The sequence below is a fragment of the Canis lupus genome, chromosome 14 (genome assembly GCF_003254725.2).
Source record: "Canis lupus dingo isolate Sandy chromosome 14, ASM325472v2, whole genome shotgun sequence".
NCBI lineage: Eukaryota > Metazoa > Chordata > Mammalia > Carnivora > Canidae > Canis > Canis lupus.
Window position 1 is genome coordinate 45,067,050 of NC_064256.1, and position 21,771 is coordinate 45,088,820.

Below are 21,771 nucleotides of genomic sequence, written 5' to 3' on the forward strand. Positions count from 1 at the left end.
AGACTCAACAAATTCACCCCAATGCACTTTTTATAGGAAGTTACATAATACACTTCAACAAAATGAGGTAAAGAGAAAAAGAGGAAGACATAGGGTCCAGAAATGGGCTCCAAGACAGGAGAGTGACAAAGGCAGTTGTACACCAGGTTTAGAAAGTAACCGCAGGGTACTGGAGAAGAGAAGGAGAATTCTCGGTTTTAAAAACAAACTGATAGGGATCCCTGGGTGGCGCAGCGGTTTGGCGCCTGCCTTTGGCCCAGGGCGCGATCCTGGAGATCCGGGATCGAATCCCACGTCAGGCTCCCGGTGCATGGAGCCTGCTTCTCCCTCTGCCTGTGTCTCTGCCTCTCTCTCTCTCTGTGTGACTATCATAAATAAATAAAAAATTAAAACAAAAAAAACCAAACTGATAGGCTGCCTGATATATAGGAACATTTAGGAAAAGTACTGTTGGCTTTTAGGGCCTTTTGAATAAAGTTAGCAGCAGGTAATAGGAAATTAAGCAAATGAAAAAGATTGAGGCTCTTATTAACCAGTTGAAAAACAAAAATCGTGCTAGAAAGCAAAAACAACAAAAAAAATCACAAAACACCATTTTGCTCCAAAATGAGCAATGTTGGATAGTTATTATAATGCTAATACCAACTACTGACTTAACAAAAATTATCATAGAGCTATACTGGAAGGATGGAGGCAAACGGGTAGAGAAAGAGAACGAAACCCTTATTTATGTGACATGAGGTTTATAGGTAGTGTCCGTTGTTCAATCTAAAAAAGCAGTATAAGCATATAATTTAGAAGTGAGTAGTTAAGTCCCAGAAGAAAAAAACTATTTACTTACTGAAACCTTGGTTGGAGAGAGAGTTGCAGGGAGTGTGCTGGTGACTACGGAACAGGGATATATGGACACCCCCCCCCTTTTTTTTTTTTAAGGATTTTATTTATTCATGAGAGATACAGAGAGAGAGGCAGAGACACAGGCAGAGGGAGAAGCAGGCTCCATGCAGGGGAGCCTGATGTGGGACTGGATCCTGGGACCCCAGGATCAGGCCCTGGGCAGAAGGCAGGTGCCAAACCCCTGAGCCACCCAGGCGTCCTGAACCACTTGCTCTTGAACTTAGTCTCTTAGTCTCATTTGATGTTTAAAATATTATTCTAAAAATAAAAATGTGGGACAGCCCAGGTGGCTCAGCAGTTTGGCGCTGCCTTTAGCCGGGGGTGTGATCCTGGAGGTCTGGGATCGAGTCCCGCATCTGGCTCCCTGCATGGAGCCTGCTTCTCCCTCTGCCTGTGTCTGTTCCTCATTCTCTCTCTGTGTGTCTCTCATGAATAAATAAATAAAATCTTCAAAAAACAATTAAAAAAATAAAAATTTTGATTTAAAAGCAAACATGCCTCTGAATTAGCCAACCCAAATATGTCAGCAAAGTTTAAATCCCTGAAATGGAAAAATCCAACTGATCTGGGAATCAGGCGACACCTGGCTTCCTCTTTAGTTTTGCTAGTTTACAGATCAACGTCTCCTTGATCAGGTTACTTAACTGCTGAACCTGCCTTTCTTTCCGCATCTGCAAAAGGAGGTTATAATCCTTCTGATGTCTATGAGTGCTCTGTGAGCTACAAAATAAATGTAGAGTGTTAGCCACTATCTGGTACCCCACAGTTAAAGATACTGAGGGGTCAGGCTGGGCTCTGGGAAGCTCAGGCTTAGGCTAGGGAAAGGTACTTGAACACCTGCACTGCATAGGACGCGGCCACAGAGCGCCTGGAGGGGCCAGGACCGGGAGATCCAGCAACGCAGCGCCTCCCGCAACCTCTGCCTTACTGATGTGACACAGCTCACCAGGCAAAGCTCCGGGTTAATGACCAAGAATCTGAGCCCTCTAAGGACTTTCCCTTACACCTTCCCATGGGTCATGCCAGTGCCCGACCCCGGGGACGCCAAAGAGGGGACCTGGAAGGCCGGGAATCCGCCTCCCACCCGGGGGTGCGGCCCCCGTCGCCACCCGCCCTGCCCCCACCGGGGGGTCCCGGCTCGGCCCGTGGAGCTGCCCCCGGCCTCGCTGCAGCCCCTGCACGCCCCGACGGCCGCGGGGTCTCCCCCTGCACCCCCCACCCCCCGCCCCGGCCGCAGAGGGGGCGAACGCGGCTTCGGCGGCTTCGGCGGCTTCACCGTCGGCCCCGCGACCGGCCCCCGGGGAGGCGCAGGGCGGCGGCGCTCACTGCACCTGCCGCGGGCTCGGGCCCTGCGCAGGCCGCTCGGCGCCCCTCCCCGCCCCCCCGAGGCGCGCCCGCGGGGACCCGGGCACCCGGCGCCCGGCCTCCCCGCCCCCACAGCTGGCGGAGCAGCGGGGCGGCGCGGACTCACAAGGACTCCAGGTGCTTGAGCTGCTGCAGCTGCTGCGCGTCGTGCCGCCGCCGCTTCTGCTCCCGGCGCCGCTGCAGCTCCTGCTCCGCCGTCTCCCGCGGCCGCCGCGCGCCCCCGTTCCCCGCGTCGTCGCGCCCGGGCCCGGCCGACATCGCGGCCCGCGTGGCGGAGGCGGCCCCGCGGCGGCCCGAGGCGGTGGCGGCGGCCAAGACGGCACTTCCTCCGCGCCCCGCCCCGCCCCGCCCCGCCGGCCCCGCAGCGCCCCCTCCCGCCCGCCCCGCCGCGGCCTCCGGGCCCCCGCCCCCCGCCGGGCCGCCCCGAGTCCGCGCTCGCCGCGCCGGGGCCCCGCCGCCGGGCCGGCCGGGGTCGGAGCGCGCCCCCTGGCGGCGGCCGCGGGCGGCGGAGGAGGAGGAAGAGGAGGAGGAGGAGGAGGAGGAGGAGGAGGAGGAGGAGGAGGAGGAGGAGGAGGCCTGCGGGGAGCCCCGGCCGCGCCCCCTCCCCGGAGGCCCGGGACCCAAGGCGGCCCCTGTGCGGGCGGGGCTGCTGCGGGGCGCTGGGCCGCACCCGGCCTGGGCGGCAGCGACGCTCCCCGGGGACGTTCTCTCATTTCCTTTGTAAAAGATTTTATTTATTTACTCATGAGAGACACAAACAGAGAGACACAGGCCGAGGGAGAAGCAGGCTCCACGCAGGAGCCGGGCGGGGGCCCCGATCCCAGGCCTCCAGGATCACGCCCCGGGCTGAAGGCAGATGCTCCACCGCTGGGCCACCCGCGCGCCCCTGATGCTCTCACTTTCCGGCGCGCGGTCACCGCCTCGTCTGCGCGGACCTGGACCCGGTTCGGGAGCTGGACGGAGAGCTCCCTCCGCTGAGCGCTTTTATGCGCTGGTCGTGGAGCCAAGCCCTTAAGTGGATTTAGCCTTTAAAAACTTACCAAGTGGGATCCCTGGGTGGCGCAGCGGTTTGGCGCCTGCCTTTGGCCCAGGGCGCGATCCTGGAGACCCGGGATCGAATCCCACGTCAGGCTCCCGGTGCATGGAGCCTGCTTCTCCCTCTGCCTGTGTCTCTGCCTCTCTCTCTCTCTGTGTGACTATCATAAATAAATAAAAAAAATATTAAAAAAAAAACTTACCAAGTGCTCTTACTACTGGTATTACCCTTATTTCATAGATAAGGAGGCGGAGAGAGTTAAATAACCTGCCCACAAGGATGCAGGAGTAGAGGAGCCAGGCTGCAAATTGCTAAAGTGCTTAACCAGGTGCATTTTGTAAATGTATCTGATATGTGAAGTTGTAATCACTGTTTTAACATAATGGAAGAAACCATAAAGGAAGTAAAAGTAACAGCGTAGGGAATATTCCCCTCAAATGTGGCGTTCATTATAATTAATACTTAAAATACACGAGGAGCTTCTTCATTGTTTATTAGAGAAAATCCAAATGAATGAGCACACAAAGGCTATGAACAGAAGCATAGTTATTACACTGATATGTCCCAGAGCTTGGAAATCAGGTTCTTCCTTTGAGGGAAGAACTGGTGCATAAACCAATGTAGCGGTTGATGCAAGTTACCTGAACTAGTGTGTCCTGTAAATACTCTGGCTGTGAGGTTCTCTGGGTCTCCCAGAGGTTTGATGAACTACCTGATTTCCTAGAAACTACTCTGACCAGCTAAAGTGGCTTCTTTTGTCTGTGACTAAGAACTCTGTCAGAAACAATGTTTGATTGCAAAGTTAGTTTTTTTTTTTTTTAAGACTTTTATTTGGAAGCAAAAGAGTGCACAAGTGTGGGGAGCAGTGGGAAGGGGGCAGAAGCAGACCTCCCGCTCATGTGGGGCTCCATGCCAGGGCCTTGGGATCTTGACCTGAGTCGAGGTTAAGAGTGTGATGCCTAACCAACTGAGCCACCCGGGTGCCCCACAAAGTTAGTTTTTTAATTTTTTTTAAAGATCTTATTTATTTATGCATGAGAGACACAGAAAGAGAGAGGCAGAGACACAGGCAGATGGAGAAGCAGGCTCCATGCGGGTAGCCTGGTATGGAACTCGATCCCAGGTCTCCAGGATCATGCCCTGGACTGAAGGCAGCACTAAACTGCTGAGCCACCCAGGCTGCCCCCAATGTTAGTTTTTAAAATCAACCTTGATAGGGATCCCTGGGTGGCTTCCTGGCTGAAATTTTAATATATGGATAATATGGGAATATGTATTTTCTTTTTTAAAATTAGTTAAATATCTTAGCAGTTTCAAGATAATTCTTCCTTCCTTCCTTCCTTCCTTCCTTCCTTCCTTCCTTCCTTCCTTCCTTCCTTCCTTCCTTCCTTCCTTCCTTCCTTCCTTCCTTCCTTCCTTCCGTAGCTTCCACACCCAGCATGGAGCCTAATACAGGACTTGGACTCATTCATGACCCAGAGATCAAGAATTGAGCTGAGATCAAGAGTTGGGGGGTTAATCAATTGAGCCATGCAGGCACCTCCAAGATAATTTTCACTTAATTCTTTTCATACAGTGTTTTATTCTATTATTTAGAAAAATCTCTTTTATTCTAGGGGCACCCCTTGGCTTTTTTTTTTTTTAAGATTTTATTTATTTATTCATGAGAGACACAGAAAGGGAGAGGCAGAGACACAGGCAGAGAGAGAAGCAGGCTCCCTGCAAGGACCCCAATGCAGGACTCGATCGGAGACCCCAGGATCACGCGCTGAGCCAAAGGCAGACGCTCAACCGCCGAGCCACCCAGGCATCCCACCGCTTGGCTTTTGAAAGCATAGATGAGAAAAAAGTTTTAAAAGCACCACCTCGGGATCCCTGGGTGGCGCAGCGGTTTGGCGCCTGCCTTTGGCCCAGGGCGCGATCCTGGAGATCCGGGATCGAGTCCCACGTCGGGCTCCCGGTGCATGGAGCCTGCTTCTCCCTCTGCCTGTGTCTCTGCATCTCTCTCTCTGTGACTATCATAAATAAATAAAAATTAAAAAAAAAATAAAAGCACCACCTCTTGCCACCAGGGCTCAAAGACTGACCCTCGCTAGTGCGGCCACCCGGGCCACTGCCTCCTAGTTCATACACTGAGCCAATTACAAGCCTCTGAGCGGGGGAAAAGTAACTGCTCCAGGTGGCTGGGAAGAGAAACCGCGGAAAAACCTGGACGCCCCGCCCCCGCGCAAGCCCCGCCCCGCGGGAAGCCCCGCCCCTCCTGCGCGAGCCCCGCCCCCGAGGGTAGCCCCGCCCCCGCGCGCAGATACGCGGGGCGGGAAGGCGTGGAGGGGCGTGGCCTGCGTCCGCAGCGGAGGCGGGAGGCTGGTCTTCCTCCGATCCCGGGTCTGAGGCGCTGTCCAAGGACCGGAAAGGGAATGGTTTTAATGAGCTTTCCGCCAAAATAGGACCAAGGAGTGGTTCCCTCCAGCTCCCTCCAGTAGAAATCTGATTCCAGCCTGACCCGAGCAGGTAAAGCTCTTCCGCCTTCCACCCCGCCCCCTCGCCTCGGCCGCTCTGGACTACAAACCCCAGAAGGCGTCGGAGCTGCGCCCTCCGACTTGCGCCGCGGCGTTCGTTGTAAAGTGCTATGACAACAGGGCGAGGGTGGCTCGGAGTCAGGCAGGAGTGGGGACGTGTGCCTTCCGCGGCTGCCGTCCTTCGCCGGTCTCTCCCACTGACTGTCTTCCTCAGCGTTTCCTCCTCTTTGTGGGAAGCGGGACTTACCGTGGTTCTGGCCTGCCTGGTCTCTTGAGGGACTGACGCCGTGTTCCCCGCGTGTCTCCGGGATTGGCACGGAGGGGATGCAGGCTTCCTGCTTGTGGGTGTCGCTCCAGCTCTGTGGAGCCGGTGGTGCTCCCTGCTGAGGCGCTTTCCGTCTGGGACGAGGAACAAGTTGGAGCAGGGGAACCGCCGGGAGTAGTGAAGCGAGGGCTTGCTCTGCTCTGCACCCTCCATTCTTGCTCTCGTCGTTGCAGCTCTGGCACCCTGGCAGGAAGCAGTTCTTCAAGGGAAATCTGTGGAGAGTTCGAGGAAAGGTGGGTTCAGGACCCACCTGATTCGGCGTCAGGTAAGGGGATGTTTGGGATTAAACACTGGGAGCGTGGATGCCCCTTCTGTGTTTTGTTTTGTGGGCAAGATTGATCCTCTGATGCCGTGTCATGGGGTTGGGGGATATTGGATGACAGGTTTCTTAGGGAGGACGTGTGCATTAAAAATAAAACGAAACAAAAAGCAACGAGGAGCACAGTGTGTGGGAAGTCTTATGAGCATTTTCGAGGAAGGTTGATAAGAATTTTTAAAGATTCCATTCAGGAATGTCACGTGGTGCGCTAGCATCCTCCTCTCGTTGACACTCCAACAGGTCTTGTGAGCGAATGGCCAAAGCAGTTCTCAGCCTATGACTGCAGTAGGATGCATGCACTAATACCCTCTAATTCTTGCAATAGGATTATTGCTTCTCCTTCTCTTTCTATATTGCAGAGCACAGCAGTTTAGATGACCTGAGCTGATTTTTGTCAGCGCCTCCTTTCCTTCGTCAAGTCCTGCAATTGACTTCAGTTTCCTGGAGAAATTCATAGGTGTTTTTTTTTTTTTTTTTTATCCCCCCATCTCATTACTTTAAATGTGAAACCACATAGCACACATACATAACTTGAAGGTTTTTTTTTTACAACTTGAAGATCTTTATCTTTTTTTTTTTAAATTTAAAAAAAAATTTATTTATGATAGTCACACACACACACAGAGAGAGAGAGAGAGAGAGAGGGGCACAGACATAGGGAGAAGCAGGCTCCATGCACCGGGAGCCCGACGTGGGATTCCATCCAGGGTCTCCAGGATCGCGCCCTGGGCCAAAGGCAGGCGCTAAATCGCTGCGCCACCCAGCGATCTTAACCAAAGTCAGACAGCATTTAGAGTGGGATAGATTTTCTAACTTGTTAGAAATATGTAAAGAGAATAATTGCTGCGATTTGTGAGTGTGTGTGTGTGTGTGTGTGTGCGAATAGACTGAATCCTTATTTAGAATTAAAACTTTTCATTTTGCAAATAATTTATAAGTTATTTAGTGTAAGGAATTTTTCATTTTGTGGAATTGTGTGTAATTGCTCTTAAATTACAACCACACAGATATTTATGCTACAAGTTTTTGATGGAAACATTCACTGAAGGGGAAGAAAATCCAATATCAGTAGTATATAGTAGTTTCTGATGTTTTACACCTTTTGATGTATGTAGCAAGTCTCCTTCCTCAGAATAAAGACTTTCAAATATTTCTTGGGACAACTGGGTGGCTCAGTGGTTGAACGTCTGCTTTCGGCCCAGAGCCTGATCATGGAGTCCTGGGGTTGAGTCCTGCATTGGGCTCCCTCCGGGGGGCCTGCTTCTCCCTCTGCCTGTCTTCTCTCTCTCTCTCTCTCTCTCTCTCTGTGTCTCTCATGAATAAATAAATAAATCTTAAAAAAAATATTTCTCAAAAATTATTGAAACAGAGTCACCTGGGTGGCTCAGTGGTTGAGCATCTGGCCCAGGTCAGGATCCTGGGGTCCTGAGATCGAGTCCCGCATCAGGCTCTCTGCAGGCAACCTGCTTCTCCCTCTGCCCATGTCTCTGCTCTCTGCATCTCTCATGAATAAATAAATAAAATCTTAAAAAAATTGTTGAAACGTGATGTTATTATAAAACATCCCTGCCAATTAACATTTCAGTGAAAGATTACTGTTAGTTTTTTGAATGTTCCATTTAAATATTCAGTCCAGGGACGCCTGGGTGGCTCAGCGGTTGCGCACCTGCCCAGGCTCAGGGCGTAATCCTTGGTCTCAGGATCAAGTCCCACATTGGGCACCTTGCATGGAGCCTGCTTCTCCCTCTGCCTACGTCTCTGCCTTTCTCTCTGTGTCTTTCATGAATAAATAAAATCCTTTAAAAAAATAAATATTCAGTCCAGAGGTTCAGATTGACCTTTGTAACTTTGTCTTGCTCAGAATACATTCCATCACTACCACTTCTATTACTACTACTAGTACTACTACAACTAGGTTACTACTGACATTTATTTGACATTTACTGAGTACATCCTATGCTTAAGCAGATACATGAGTTAGGCCATTTTATTTTCTCACCCTCCAGAACAATTAGGAAATTAGAGGGTGAGAGACTTGTCCAAAGTCACTCTGCTGAAGTGTGAAATGGAAAAGGGAACCATTTCTGTTTAACTCCCTCTTTTGGGCTCTTTTGTTTTCTGTGTCTTTTATTGAAAATTTCAATACAGATCTTTTATAATATTGTCTTCAAAAGCAGCATTCTTCTAACTCTGCGTATACTTGTCATTTTTTTCTTGCAGTGGATGAACTGATTCCTACTTTCCAAAATTTGAGTCAGCATTAGCATGACCTGGAAAAAGCAAAACTGCAAACATGGACAAGAGCATTAGCAGTTTAGCCTCTAATTCCAGGATCTTGCCTTCTAATCCACATACTCTTTTTTTTTTTTTTTAAAGCAAGGGAAAGAGAAGGGGGAGGGAGGGAGAGAGAGAGAGAGAGAGAATTCTTCAGCAGGCTCCATGCCCAATGTGGAGCCAAACTTGGGGCTCAATCTCTACAACCCTAAAATCACGACGTGAGCTGAAGTCAAGATCTGACGCTTAACCAACTGAGTCCCCCAGGCGCCCTCACATATTCTTTCTGCAGGATTCTTGGGGTTATTTTTGTTACAGCAGTTCTAGTCCTCCTTCCTCATTGTAGGACGAGGCCAATGAGGTGTTAAAACATCCATATCTTTTTTTAAAAATTTTTATTTATTTATGATAGTCACACACAGAGAGAGAGAGAGAGAGAGAGAGAGGCAGAGACATAGGCAGAGGGAGAAGCAGGCTCCATGCACCGGGAGCCCGACGTGGGATTCGATCCTGGGTCTCCAGGATCGCGCCCTGGGCCAAAGGCAGGCGCCAAACCGCTGCGCCACCCAGGGATCCCAACAGCCTTGTTTGAGATGCTTCTTCTACTACTTACTAGTTGTAACCATTTGGGTTTAGTTTTCATTTAAGATACAGACCTCATTGGCCTTGTCCTACAATATGGAAGGATGACTAGAAGAACCTCTCTGTATTCAGGGATACCTTAGTAATAGTACCTACATTTTACTTTGTAGTTCTGTTTTGAAGATTAAAATAGAGTACTTGCAAAGCACTTAGAACACTGCCTGGGACTTAGTAAATGATTAGTAATTGTTAGCTATTATTTTCCTGTCTAGCAAAGGGAGATGAGAGCCATTGGAAACCTGATTTTTGGTTCTTGTTTTTCACTTACTTAAAGGCAGAAAAATCACTGAGGACCTGGAAATCAACATTGAATGAATAGGGAATAAAATGCAAATCCTTTTTTCTTATTTTTATTCAAGGCAGTTAACTAAACCAAATAAAAAAATCAATTTATACATATTTAATTTTTTGTTAGCATACTTTTTGTTTTTGTAACAAAAATCCAGGTTTCAAAGCTGAAAAATGCTCCTTGTTTCTTAGTTTCTTTCTTCCTAACCTTCTAATAGGTGACTTTCTCTGCCCACTGCCTTAGTATTTTAAAAACCAAGATCTTTCTGAATTTTGAAAATGATTAGAATTTCATTTAAGACTTAATTTCTGGTTAATTTTTCTTTCTCCTGGTGGGGTGGGATGTCCTTCTAGGAGAAGAGATAGGATTTATTTTGCTAACCTATTTTTTTTTTTTTTTTGTTAAAGATTTTATTTATTTATTCATGAAAGAGAGAGAGAGAAAGGTGCAGAGACACAGGCAGGAGGAGAGAAGCAGGCTCCCTGCAGGGAGCCCCAGGGAGCCTGCTGTGGGACTCAATCCCAGGACTCCAGGATCCTGCCCTGAGAGGAAGGCAGATGCTCAACTGCTTAGCCACCCAGGCACCCCTATTTTGCTAACCTTCTAAATTCAATTTGCTAACGTTTTGTTCTGCTGGAGTAGCAAATGTGGCCGAAATACAGGAGTATTCAACTTTTTTAAAAAAGTGAAACTTTATTACTACTTGTTGTGACAAATTTTAAACATAAAAGCAGGGCAGCCCCGGTGGCTCGGCGGTTTTGTGCTGCCTTCAGCCCAGGGCCTGATCCTGGAGGCCCAGAATCGAGTCCCACATTGGGCTCCCTGCATAGAGCCTGATTTCCCTCTGCCTGTGTCTCTGCCTCTCTCTCTCTCTCTCTCTCTCTGTCTCATGAATAAATAAATAAAATCTTAAAAAAAAAAAACAACTTTTTGCTTCAAAGAACACTAAGTGAAAAGATGAGAATGGGAGAAAGAATTACAAATCGTCTCTCTGATAAAAGACACATACCTGTAACATACAAAGAACTCTTATGACTCCATAATACACAGACAGAAACCCAATTTAAAAATGGGCAAAGGGGCAGCCCCGGTGGCTCAGTGGTTTAGCGCCACCTTCGGCCCAGGGCCTGATCCTAGAGACCCGGGATCGAGTCCCACATCGGGCTCCCTGCATGGAGCCTGCTTCTCCTTTTGCCTGTGTCTCTGCCTCTCTCTCTCTGTGTCTATCATGAATAAATAAAATCTTAAAAAAAAATTATTCTAAGAAAAAGAAGACAGTCACTAAACACCACATATTTTATGATTCCATTTATATAAAATGCATAGAATACATCTCAAACTAAATATTGCATGTTAATGCTACTTAACTAAAAATAAATAAATAAGCAAACCAATAAATAAATAAATAAAATGTACAGAATAGGCAAATCCATTCAGATAGAAAGTAAATTAGTGGCTGCTTCAGTCCAGTGGGAAGGAAAGGACAGGAGAGTTATAGGTAAGGGGTGCAAGGTATCTTTTTAAGGTGATGCAAATATTCTATAATTGGCTGCACTTATGTATATACAAAAATAGCATTGAACTGTGCAAATTATATAGATGAATTACATATTATGTAAATTATATTTCAATAAATCTCTTATTTTTTTAAAAGAATAAATGGTGATGGACATATGAGGAGTCGTTTTACTATTCTTTATGCTTTTATGTTTGTTTTTAAGATTTTACTTATTCATGAGAGTCACAGAGAGAGAGAGAGAGAGGCAGAGACACAGGCAGAGGGAGAAGCAAGCTGGATCCCAGGTCTCCAGGATCACGCCCTGGGCTGAAGATGGCACTAAACTGCTGGGCCACTGGGGCTGCCCTGAAGCAAAAAGTTTTAAATTTTAGTGAAGTCTCTTTATTTTTTCTTTTGTTACTCATGTTTTTGTTGTCAGATTTAAGAATCTATCACGATATCTGATGTCATGAAGATTTGCTCTTTTCTTCTAAGAAGTAAAAAAAAAAAAAGTTTTCTTCTAAGAAGTCTTCTAAGAATTTTGTAGTTTTAGCTATGCATTAGTAAATATAAAGGTCTTTGATCCATTTTGATTTTTTTTTTTTTTATGGTTTGAGGTAAGGGTACAACTTCATTCTTTTTTTTTTTTTTTTTTTTAGAACTTCATTCTTTCTCATGTGGCTATCCAGTAGTACTAGAATCACTTGTTGCAACTTCTGATTGAATGGTCTTAGTATCTTTGTTGAAAGTCAGTTTACCATAGATGTATAAATTTATTTCTGGACTCTCCATTCCTTTCCATTTACCTATGTCTATCTTTTGGCCAGTACCATACTGTCCTGAATACTACTGCATAGTAGTTAGGTTTTGAAATGGGAAAATCCTCCAATTTTGTTCTTCTTTTTAAAGATTGTTTTGGCTATTATGAGTTGCTGGCATTTTTTTTCCCATATCATTATTTTTAATGTCCAGCGTTTATAATATGAGGGCCAGGGCTTTCTCCTCAACTCAAGTTTATAAGTTTTCCATTGGCTTGTGAGGCCAGTAGGGATACTTCTTGTCTAATTTGGTTTCTGGGAAGACTTCATTCAGGTCCTCAATGGTCATCTGATCAAATGGAATTATGTTGTTCATCTTCTCCAGCTCTTTTACATATTCTTCAGTCCTGGCCTTTGAGAGAGACAAAAACTCAGCACCGCTTTTCACATCTTCTTTTTCCTCAGCATCCACCTGGACAGTGATTTTATCCTCTGGCATAGGAACCTTCAGGACATTAAACTACTTCTCAAAGTCATCTACCAAGCCAGCCTTTGCTACATTGGCCTTGTAGTAAGCCCAGTTGATAGCAGGTGATTTCTTAGGAAGAGTAGTGGCCAACCTGGAAGTAAGTATCTCATTCCAGGATTTCAGGGAGATGGCAATGGCCTTCTGGTTTTGGGGTATGATCTCCCCAAAAGCTACCCAATCAATGGTTTTTAGAGCAAGTTTTCACCCAGCCATCTTGAGATCCTTCACCGACCCTGGCGGCCCAGAGTCCACAGCTGCTGGCAATTTTTAAAACAAGATTTATGTATTTGAGAGAGAGAGAGCAAGTGTGCACACACAGCAGAAGGAGGGGTAGAGGGAGAAAGAATCTTTAGCAGACTCCTGGCTGAGCATGGAGCCCCAGTGCAGGGCTCGATCTCATTACCCTGAGATCATGACCTGAGCTGAAATCAAGAGCCAGATGCTTAACCCACGGAGCCACCCAGGTGTCCTACTTGTTGGCAATTCTATATGAATTTCAGAATAAATTAGTCAATTTGTACAAAGAAGCTCTATGGGAATCCGATAAGGATTGCACTGAATCTGTAGATCACTTTGGGAAGTATTACATCTTTTTTTAAAAAAAGATTTTATTTATTTATTTGAGAGAGAAGAGAGAGAGCAAGAGAGAGAGCATCAACAGGGGATGGGGGCAGAGGGAAAGGGAGAAGCAGATTCCCTGCTGAGCAGGGAGCCCGACCAGGGCTCAATTCTAGGACTCTGAGATCTTGACCTGAGTGGAAGGCAGATGCATAAAGGCACCCCAGGAAGTGTTGCATCTTAAAAATGCAATAATTCAAATGCATGGCTTCATATCCATGGATATAGGATGTTATCCTGTTTATTTAGATCTCTAATTCTTTTGACTGTATTTTATAGTTTTCAGAACATATATATGCTTTACACTTTGTTAAATTTATTTCTAGGTATTTTATTCTTTTAGATGCTATTGTAAATGCAATTTTCTTTTGAGTTTCATTTTTTGGATTGTTCATTGCAAATGCATAGAAATGCAATTGTTTTTTGTATATTAGTATTTTTGTATCCTTCAACCTTACTTGTCTGTTAGTTCTAATGGTTTTTCACTGAATTTCTTAGGATGTTCTGTTTACCAGATCATGTCATCTGAGAGTAAAGATAGTTATACTTCTTCCTTTCCAGTCTAGGAGCCTTTTAGTTTTTTTTCTTAGCTAATTGCCTGACCTAAAACCTCTAGTACAATATTGCATAAAAGTGGTGAATTTGGACATCCTAGTCTTGTGTCTGCTCTTAGGGAGAAAGCATCTAGTCATTCATTGTTAAGTATGATATAAGCTATGGGTTTTGCATAGATGTCCTTTATCATTTTGAGGAAGCTCCCTTTTACTCCTAGTGTTTTGAGTGTTTTTATAATGGAAGAGTATTGGATTTTATTTTGTCAGATGCTTTTCCTGAGTTGAGATAATAAGGTGGTTTTAAATTTTTGTTTTATTGATATGGTGTAGTATTATAATTTGTTTTTGGATGTTAAACTAACCTTATATTCCTGGGATTAATTCTCCTTTGGTCATGGTGCCTAGTTCTTTTTATATCTTGCTTATTCATTTTTATAATGTTTTGCTGAGGATTTTGCATCTGTATTCATTAGAGATACTGGTCTGTAGTTTTCTTGTGTTTGCTTAGTTTTGGTATCAGTGTAACACTTGCCTTATAGTGTGAGTTGGGAAGTATTTCCTTTTATTTTTTTGGAATAGTTTGTGAAGAATTGGTACTAATTTTTTCACCATCTGGGCCTGGTCTATTTTTTGTGGGTAGGTTTTTATTTTAGACTTTTCTTTTCTTTTCTTTTCTTTTCTTTTCTTTTCTTTTCTTTCTCTTCTCTTCTCTTCTCTTCTCTTCTCTTCTCTTCTCTTTTCTTTTCTTTTCTTTTCTTTTTTCTTTCTTCATCAGAGAGAGAGAGTGAGAGAGAGAGAGAGAGAGAGAGAGGCAGAGACACAGGCAGAGGGAGTAGCAGGCTCCCTGTAGGAAGCCTAATGTGGGACTTGATCCTGGAACTCCGGGATCATGCCCTGGGCCAAAAGCAGATGCTCAACCGCTGAGCCACCCAGGCATCCCATCTTTTTTTCTTTTTTTTTTTTTTTTTAAGAGTTTATTTATTTGAGAGAGAGAGCATGAGCAAGGGGGCGGGGGCAGAGGGCGAGGGAGAAGCAGGCTCCCTGCTGAGCAGAGAGCCCAATGCAGGGCTTGATCCCAGGACTTTGGGATCATGACCTGAGCTGAAGGCAGCCACTTAGTAGACTGAGCCACCCAGGTGCCCCTGATTTAGATTTTCTATTTTGTCTTTAGTCAGAAACAGATAGCTGGAAGCACGATGATGTCCTGCTCCTCCAGGGGAGGAGCTATGGGAGCTATGGGGAGAGAGGGTGATTCTATTCTTGGCTATACCTGTCTGGAGTGGACTTTCTATCTTGTTTGGAGCTATGAGTGAGGAGAGGAGGAGTGAGTATTGGTTTTTTAAATACTACAGATTCTTAATTTTCTTACTGAGTTTTAGTAGATTTTTTGTTTCTTATTTTTTTATATACTCTTAGGACAGTTTCCAGAGACTTTCAATGGTGATTTTAAAAAACAATTTTCACCAGTTTTGCTGGGGAATGGGTCCATGGAGCTTCTCATGTGTCATTCCAAAAGTGGAATCCTGTGATATTTTAAATTTGAAATTGCATAGCATAGTGGTTATGGGAGACATACTTAGGTTATCAAGAAGATTTGGTCAGAGTTCCATCACGTATCAGAGTACTCTAGTGTTTATAAGACTTTTTAACACTAGGTTAAAAAGTTATTATTTACAAGCTTATTAGGAACACAACTTCTGTGTGCAAAGATAATTTAAAAAAAATATTTTATTTATTCACGAGAGACACAGAGAGAGAGAGAGAGGCAGAGACACTGGCAGAGGGAGAAGCAGGATCCATCCATCCAAGGAACCCGACGCGGGACTGGATCCCGGGACTCCAGGATCACGCCCTGGGCCGAAGGGGGCGCTAAACCGCTGAGCCACCCAGGGGTCCCCGAGAAATTTTTTTAAAAAGATTTTATTTATTTGTTTGTGAGAGAGACAGAGCATGAACAGGAGCAGGGGGAGGGGCAGAGGACGAGGGAGAAGCAGACTCCCCACTCTACTGATTCATACTCTTTTCATTTTTTCTTCATTTTTCTTGATAAATTGCAGACAGTGGCAGTCAAACAAGAGAAGCTAGAGATCAGGGAGAGGAACAAGTTTCTGCCATTAGCTGTGTGACTCAGGGTAATCATATAGCTAACCTTTCTGGGCTTATCTTACAGAATGAGAGGGCTAGCTAATTATTAGGTACCTTCTAGCTGTTAATGTTAAAGTCTGGTTTTCAAGGTAACTGGTGGCACAGGTCCCAGGAAAGAGGAAGTGGGAAAGTAGAGCCATGCTATAAGAAAACATCGACTTTGGCTATCAGGTATCACTTCAGTTTGTGCTTTTTATACATTAAGGTGCATGTGAATCACCTGGGGATATTGTTTGTGGTGGAGCTGAGGTTTTGCATCATAAGCTGTTGGGTGATGCTGATGCTGGTCCATGGACTACACTTTGGGTAGTAAGTTGCTAAACAATGTAGGTAAGGAGGGCTTTCAGCAGCAGTGGAGGATGACTAACGAGAAACTGATAGAGCAGGAGAAACAAGAAGGAGCTAAATATGGCCTGTGTTATTTTGTCAATAGAAATAGATCTTAAATTTTATGATTGAAGTCCTTAAAAAATTAGTGCTTGATGACATTTCCATGTACAGGCAGTGTTGGAGAGTTAGTTTTTCATATTGGAGGTTTTTTTTTTTTTTTTAGCAAGATGAAAAATGTGCTCATTAACAAAGATTTTTGAAGCCATTTTCGCATAATAGCTATTTTTGCCTGATGCTGTCATATGTCATGTATCAAACTGCAGCTATGTCTTTCATGGTCACTTATCTAAGCACTTTGATTTTTAAATTTTATTTATTTATTCATGAGACACACACACACACAGAATGAGAGAGAGAGAGAGAGGCAAAGATACAAGCAGAGGGAGAAGCCGGCTCCATGCAGGGAGCCCGACGTGGGACTCGATCTCGGGTCTCCAGGATCACGCCCTGGGCTGAAGGCGGCGCTAAACCGCTGAGCCACCCGGGCTGCCCTAAGCACTTTGATTTTTTATATATTATTTCAATAGTGTTGATGGAAAAAACTCTTCTCTGTGACTATTACTTGGGTGTTTAATATGTTCTCTAGGCAGATCCCATGAAGTTTTCTCTTCTGCCTACATGAGGGGAAAGAGACCCTTTGGGATGTTGAACAGGTCTTCCCTTCCTATTTTCTCTCCTTGAGACTCTTTTTGAACTGGCTGATGCAGAATGTGTACAAAGGATCTCATACTTGCTGGTTAGCCTATTGATTTCTATTTTTGGCTATGTCTCCAAATGGAGTTTTGACCTCAAGCCTTCATTTTTTTATGACATATCAGCAGCATTTCATAGAGCTGGCCACTCTCTTTTTCTAGATACTTTTTCATTTCCTTCCAGATGGCATACTCCTGGTTTTCCTTTGATCTCATTGGATGCCCCTGTTCAGTTCAGTTTTCTCTTCTTTTTTTTCCCCTGGTCTCTGACCCCAGAGCCTAGTTTTTCTGCCTTGGAAGTTTGTGTGTGATTCCTTTCAAGAACCACCAGCCCCACCCGCATTGCCCACTGCAGACTCATGCACCTTTTCCCTTTCTTTGTTATGCTTTTTATTTTCACTGTAATAAATTATAACCATGATGCTAACTATATGATGAGTGCAGTGAGTCCTCCAAGTGAGTCTCTAAGTGATATTGAATTTGGGTAATATTCTACTCTGGGCTGCAAGAGAATCATGTATCTTGATGTATCTTTATACTGGTAGTCTAATAGTATGGTGTATAACAACTTTCTAGATATATCTGGAGTATATAATGAGAATATATGGCACTTGCTAAGTACTGTTACTTCCCTCTCAAAAAAATCTGGTAAAAGTGTAATAAAGTGTTTATTACATTTTTTGCATATTTCCTGCCAGGCTTGACGTTTAGTCATCTGGCAATCTGTATAATTATATAATGCCATTAGTAATAATGAGTGATGCAGATGTTTTTCAGAAACTCTCCCACATATCTTAAAAATCATTATAAGCTTATTTACCTGCTATGTTTTTTCCCCATCACTTCTATCAACACTTTGCCTTTATCTAATTTCATTTTTAGTGGAAAGAGAGGCCTTGGATGGGGTTTTCTTTTTTCTATTTTTCCTGTTGTTTGTTTCTTTAAACTTGTCATCTGAAACAATATTATAAGCTCATAGAAATTGTAAAAGTAATGATTTCCGAATGGTAGCAGAACAATGATCAAATTACTAAATTGATATTAGTATAATACTACAACTAAACTATAAATCTGGGATCCCTGGGTGGCACAGCGGTTTGGCGCCTGCCTTTGGCCCAGGGCACGATCCCGGAGATCCGGGATCGAATCCCACGTCAGGCTCCCGGTGCATGGAGCCTGCTTCTCCCTCTGCCTGTGTCTCTGCCTCTCTCTCTCTCACTGTGTGCCTATCATGAATAAATAAAAAAAAATTAAAAAAAAAAACTATAAATCTTATTTAAAAAAATCTTATTTAGATTTCACTAGGTTTTACATTACATACACTTTTCTTCTTGTAATATAATTTGAAGAAATTAAAACTTATCCCATGAAACTACTACCAAAATTGGGGTATAGAACTTTTCCATCATCCCAAAGAAATGCCCTTCTAGTCCATTAAAGTGACTGCCCCCTGCCCCCCTTAGACTTGGTAACCACTGATCTGTTTTCTATCAGTTTAATTTTTTCATTTTAAAAATGTTATAGAAATGGAATTATTTAATATGTGATCTTTTGGGATTTTTTTTCACTTAGCATAATGTCCTTGAGATCCATCCAAGTTGTTGTTACTTCATTTTTTAAAAATTGCTGAGTTTTATTCTATGGTAAGGATGTACCATAGTCTGTTTATTTACAAGTTGGAAGACATTTGTTTCTTTCCTTCAGTGTAGGTTTTATTATCTTATTTTAAGATTTTATTTATTCATGAGAGACACAGAGAAAGAGGTAGAGACATAGGCAGAGGGAGAAGCAGGTTCCCTGTGGGGAGCCTAATGCGGGCCTTGATCTTGGGAAACCAGAATCACGACTTGAGCCAAAGGTACATTCTCAACCACTGAGCCACTCAGGTACACTGGGAGAGAGAATCTTTTTTTTTTTTTTTTTAAGATTTTATTTATTTATTCATAGAGACACAGAGAGAGAGAGAGAGAGAGAGAGAGAGACAGAGACAGAGAGAGACAGAGACACAGGCAGAGGGAGAAGCAGGCTCCATGCAGGGAGCCTGACGTGGGACTTGATCCAGGGTCTCCAGGATCACACCCTGGGCTGCAGGTGGCGCTAAACCGCTGCACCACTGGGACTGCCCTGGGAGAGAGAATCTTAAGCAGGTTGCATGCCCATCACGGAGCCTGACATGGGCCTTGATCTTACAACCCGAGATCATGATCTGAACTGAAATAAACAATCGGATGCTTAACTGACTGAACCACCCAGGAACCTTGGTAACATAATTTTAATTTTTTGAGGAATCACTATACAGTTTCCATTGTTGCACTCTTAGATTTTCACCAGCAGTGCACAAGGGTTCCAGTTACATCACATCCTTGCTGACACTTGTTATTTTCTGTTTTTTTTTGTTGTTTGTTTTTGTTTTTTTGTAGTAGCTGTCCTAGTGAGTGTGAATGGGATTTCATTGTGTTTGTGATTTGCATTTCCCTAATGATAGGTGATGTTGAACATGGTTTCATATGCTTTTTGGCCATTTGTATATCTTCTTTGGTGAAATGTCTGAGTCCTTTACCCATTAAATTTTTTTGCTGTTGACATGTATGAGTTCTTTATTCTGTATATTAACCTTTTTTTTTCTTTTAAAGATTTTATTTATTTATTCATGAGAGATAGAGAGAGGCAGAGACACAGGCAGAGAGAGAAGCAGACTCCATGCAGGGAGCCCAATGTGGAACTTGATCCTGGGTTTCCAGGATCAGATCCTGGACGGAAGGCAGGTGCCAAACCGATGAGCCACCCAGGAGTCCCAATATATTAACCCTTTGTTAGATATGTAATTTGCAGATATTTTCTAACATTCCGTAAGTTGCTTCTACTGCATTCTTATTTATTCCTCACAATATCATTCTTTATTTTATAGATGAGTAAGCTGAAGTATGTAGAGGTTCCATAACTTTTAATAACCCTCCACTGGTTTCATGGTTTGTATGGAACCTGGATTCCTTTTTTTAATATATATTTTTTTATTGGAGTTTGATTTGCCAACATAGAGTATAACACCCAGTGCTATCCCATCAAGTGCCCCCCTCTGTGCCTGTCACCCAGTCACCTCATCTCTCCTTCCCATCTCCCTTTCCACTACCCCTTGTTTGTTTCCCAGAGTTAGGAGTCTCTCATGTTTTGTCACCTTCTCTAATTTTTCCCACTCATTTTCTCTCCTTTTCCCTATAATCTCGTTCACTATTTTTTATATTCCCTGTATGAGTGAAACCATATGATGATTGTCCTCCTCTGATTGACTTATTTCAACTCAGTATAATACCCTCCAGTTCCATCCACGTTGAAGCATATGGTGGGTATTCGTCATTTATAATGGCTGAGTAATATTCCACTGTATATATAGACCACGTCTTTATCTATTCATCTTTCGATGGACGCTAAGGCTCCTTCCACAGTTTGGCTATTGTGGACATTGTGGCTATAAACATTGGGATGCAGGTGTCTCGGTCTTCCACTGCATCTGTATCTTTGGGGTAAATCACCAGTAGTGTAATTGCTGGGTTGTAGGGCAGTTCTATTTTTAACTCTTTGAGGAACCTCCACACAGCTTTCCAGAGCGGCTGTCCCAGTTCACATTTCCACCAACAGTGCAAGAGGGTTCCCCTTTCTCTACATCCTCTCCAACATTTGTTGTTTCCTGTCTTGTTAATTTTCACCATTCTCATTGGTGTGAGGTGGGATCTCATTGTGTTTTTTATATTTTTAAAGATTTTTATTTATTTATTCATAGAGACAGAGAGAGAGAGAGAGTGGCAGAGACACAGGCAGAGGGAGAAGCAGGCATCATACAGAGAGCCTGACGTGGGACTCGATCCAGGGTCTCCAGGATCACGCCCTGGGCTGCAGGCAGCGCTAAACTGTTGCGCCACCGGGGCTGCCCTCATTGTGGTTTTGATTTGTTTTTCCCTGATGGCAAGTGATGCAGAGCATGTGCTTGTTGGCCATGTGTATGTCTTCTTTGGTGAAATTTCTGTTCATGTCTTTTGCCCATTTCATGATTGGATTGTTTGTTTCTTTGCTGTTGAGTTTAATAAGTTCTTTATAGATCTTGGATACTAGCCCTTTATCTGATAGGTCATTCGCAAATATCTTCTCCCATTCTGTAGGTTGTCTTTTAGTTTTGTTGACTTTTCTTTTGCTGTGCAGAAGCTTTTTATCTTGATGAAGTCTCAATAGTTCATTTTTGCTTTTGTTTCCCTTGCCTTCAGAGATGTATCTTGCAAGACGTTGCTGTGGTCAAGGTCAAAAAGGGTGTTGCCTGTGTTCTCTAGGATTTTGATGGATTCTTGTCTCACATTTAGATCTTTAATCTGTTTTGAGTTTATCTTTGTGTCTGGTGTAAGAGAATGGCCTAGTTTCGTTCTTTTGCACTTAGCTGTTCAATTTTCCCAGCACCATTTATTGAAGAGACTGTCCTTTTTCCAGTGGATATTCTTTCTTCCTTTGTCGAATATTAGTTGACCATAGAGTTGAGGGTCCATTTCTGGGTTCTCTATTCTGTTTCATTGATCTGTGTGTCTGTGGTCAAATTCACACTGACCTCCTCCAGAGTCTGCACTTTTTGCCACCACATGATTCTCAACTAATTTCTTGGCCAACTTAATGAAAGCAGGTGGTCTTGCCTTCTGTGATTAGCCTATCTGGAAGGCTTTAAGAAGCAGATTGTTTTACATTTTTTTAAGTGTGTAGTTGATCCTCATTATTTGCAGATTCTGTATTTGTGAATTTACCTGTTTGCTAAGATTTATTTGTAATACCCAAATCAATAGTCATGGTGCTTTTGGGTCATTCATGGTCATGCACAGAGTGGCAAAAATTTTGAGTCACTTGACGCACATGTTCTCAGCAGGTATCAACCACAGTAACTTTTTGC

The 21,771-nt window shown here is 44.1% G+C and overlaps 2 protein-coding genes and 1 pseudogene across 24 annotated transcripts in view; 1 reads left to right on the forward strand and 2 right to left on the reverse strand.

Annotated features, from left to right (window-relative positions):
- LOC112670700 (retinitis pigmentosa 9 protein) overlaps positions 1-2,602 on the reverse strand; it is a 204,606-nt gene extending 202,004 nt beyond the window's left edge. For all 13 annotated transcript variants that reach the window (XR_007402087.1, XR_007402085.1, XR_007402088.1 and 10 more), the window contains exon 1: positions 2,369-2,602. Coding sequence is in view for 1 of the 13 variants with exons in the window: in XM_025464592.3 (XP_025320377.1) it covers positions 2,369-2,520 (152 nt within the window). In the remaining 12 variants the exon portion in view is untranslated. The remainder of the gene's footprint in view (positions 1-2,368) is intronic.
- Positions 2,603-5,608: 3,006 nt separating this feature from the next.
- The window catches only part of BBS9 (Bardet-Biedl syndrome 9), a 433,011-nt gene continuing 416,848 nt past the window's right edge, over positions 5,609-21,771 (forward strand). For 2 of the 11 annotated variants that reach the window (XM_035698351.2, XM_035698359.2), the window contains exons 1-2: positions 5,613-5,809; positions 6,316-6,407. The gene's annotated coding sequence lies outside the window, so the exon portion shown is untranslated. Of the gene's footprint in view, positions 6,408-6,820; positions 6,919-21,771 lie in introns of all 11 variants that reach the window. The other 9 variants (XR_004804558.2, XM_035698355.2, XM_035698350.2 and 6 more) reach the window with 6 other exon arrangements.
- Positions 12,146-12,664, reverse strand: LOC118350557 (ATP synthase subunit d, mitochondrial-like; annotated as a pseudogene).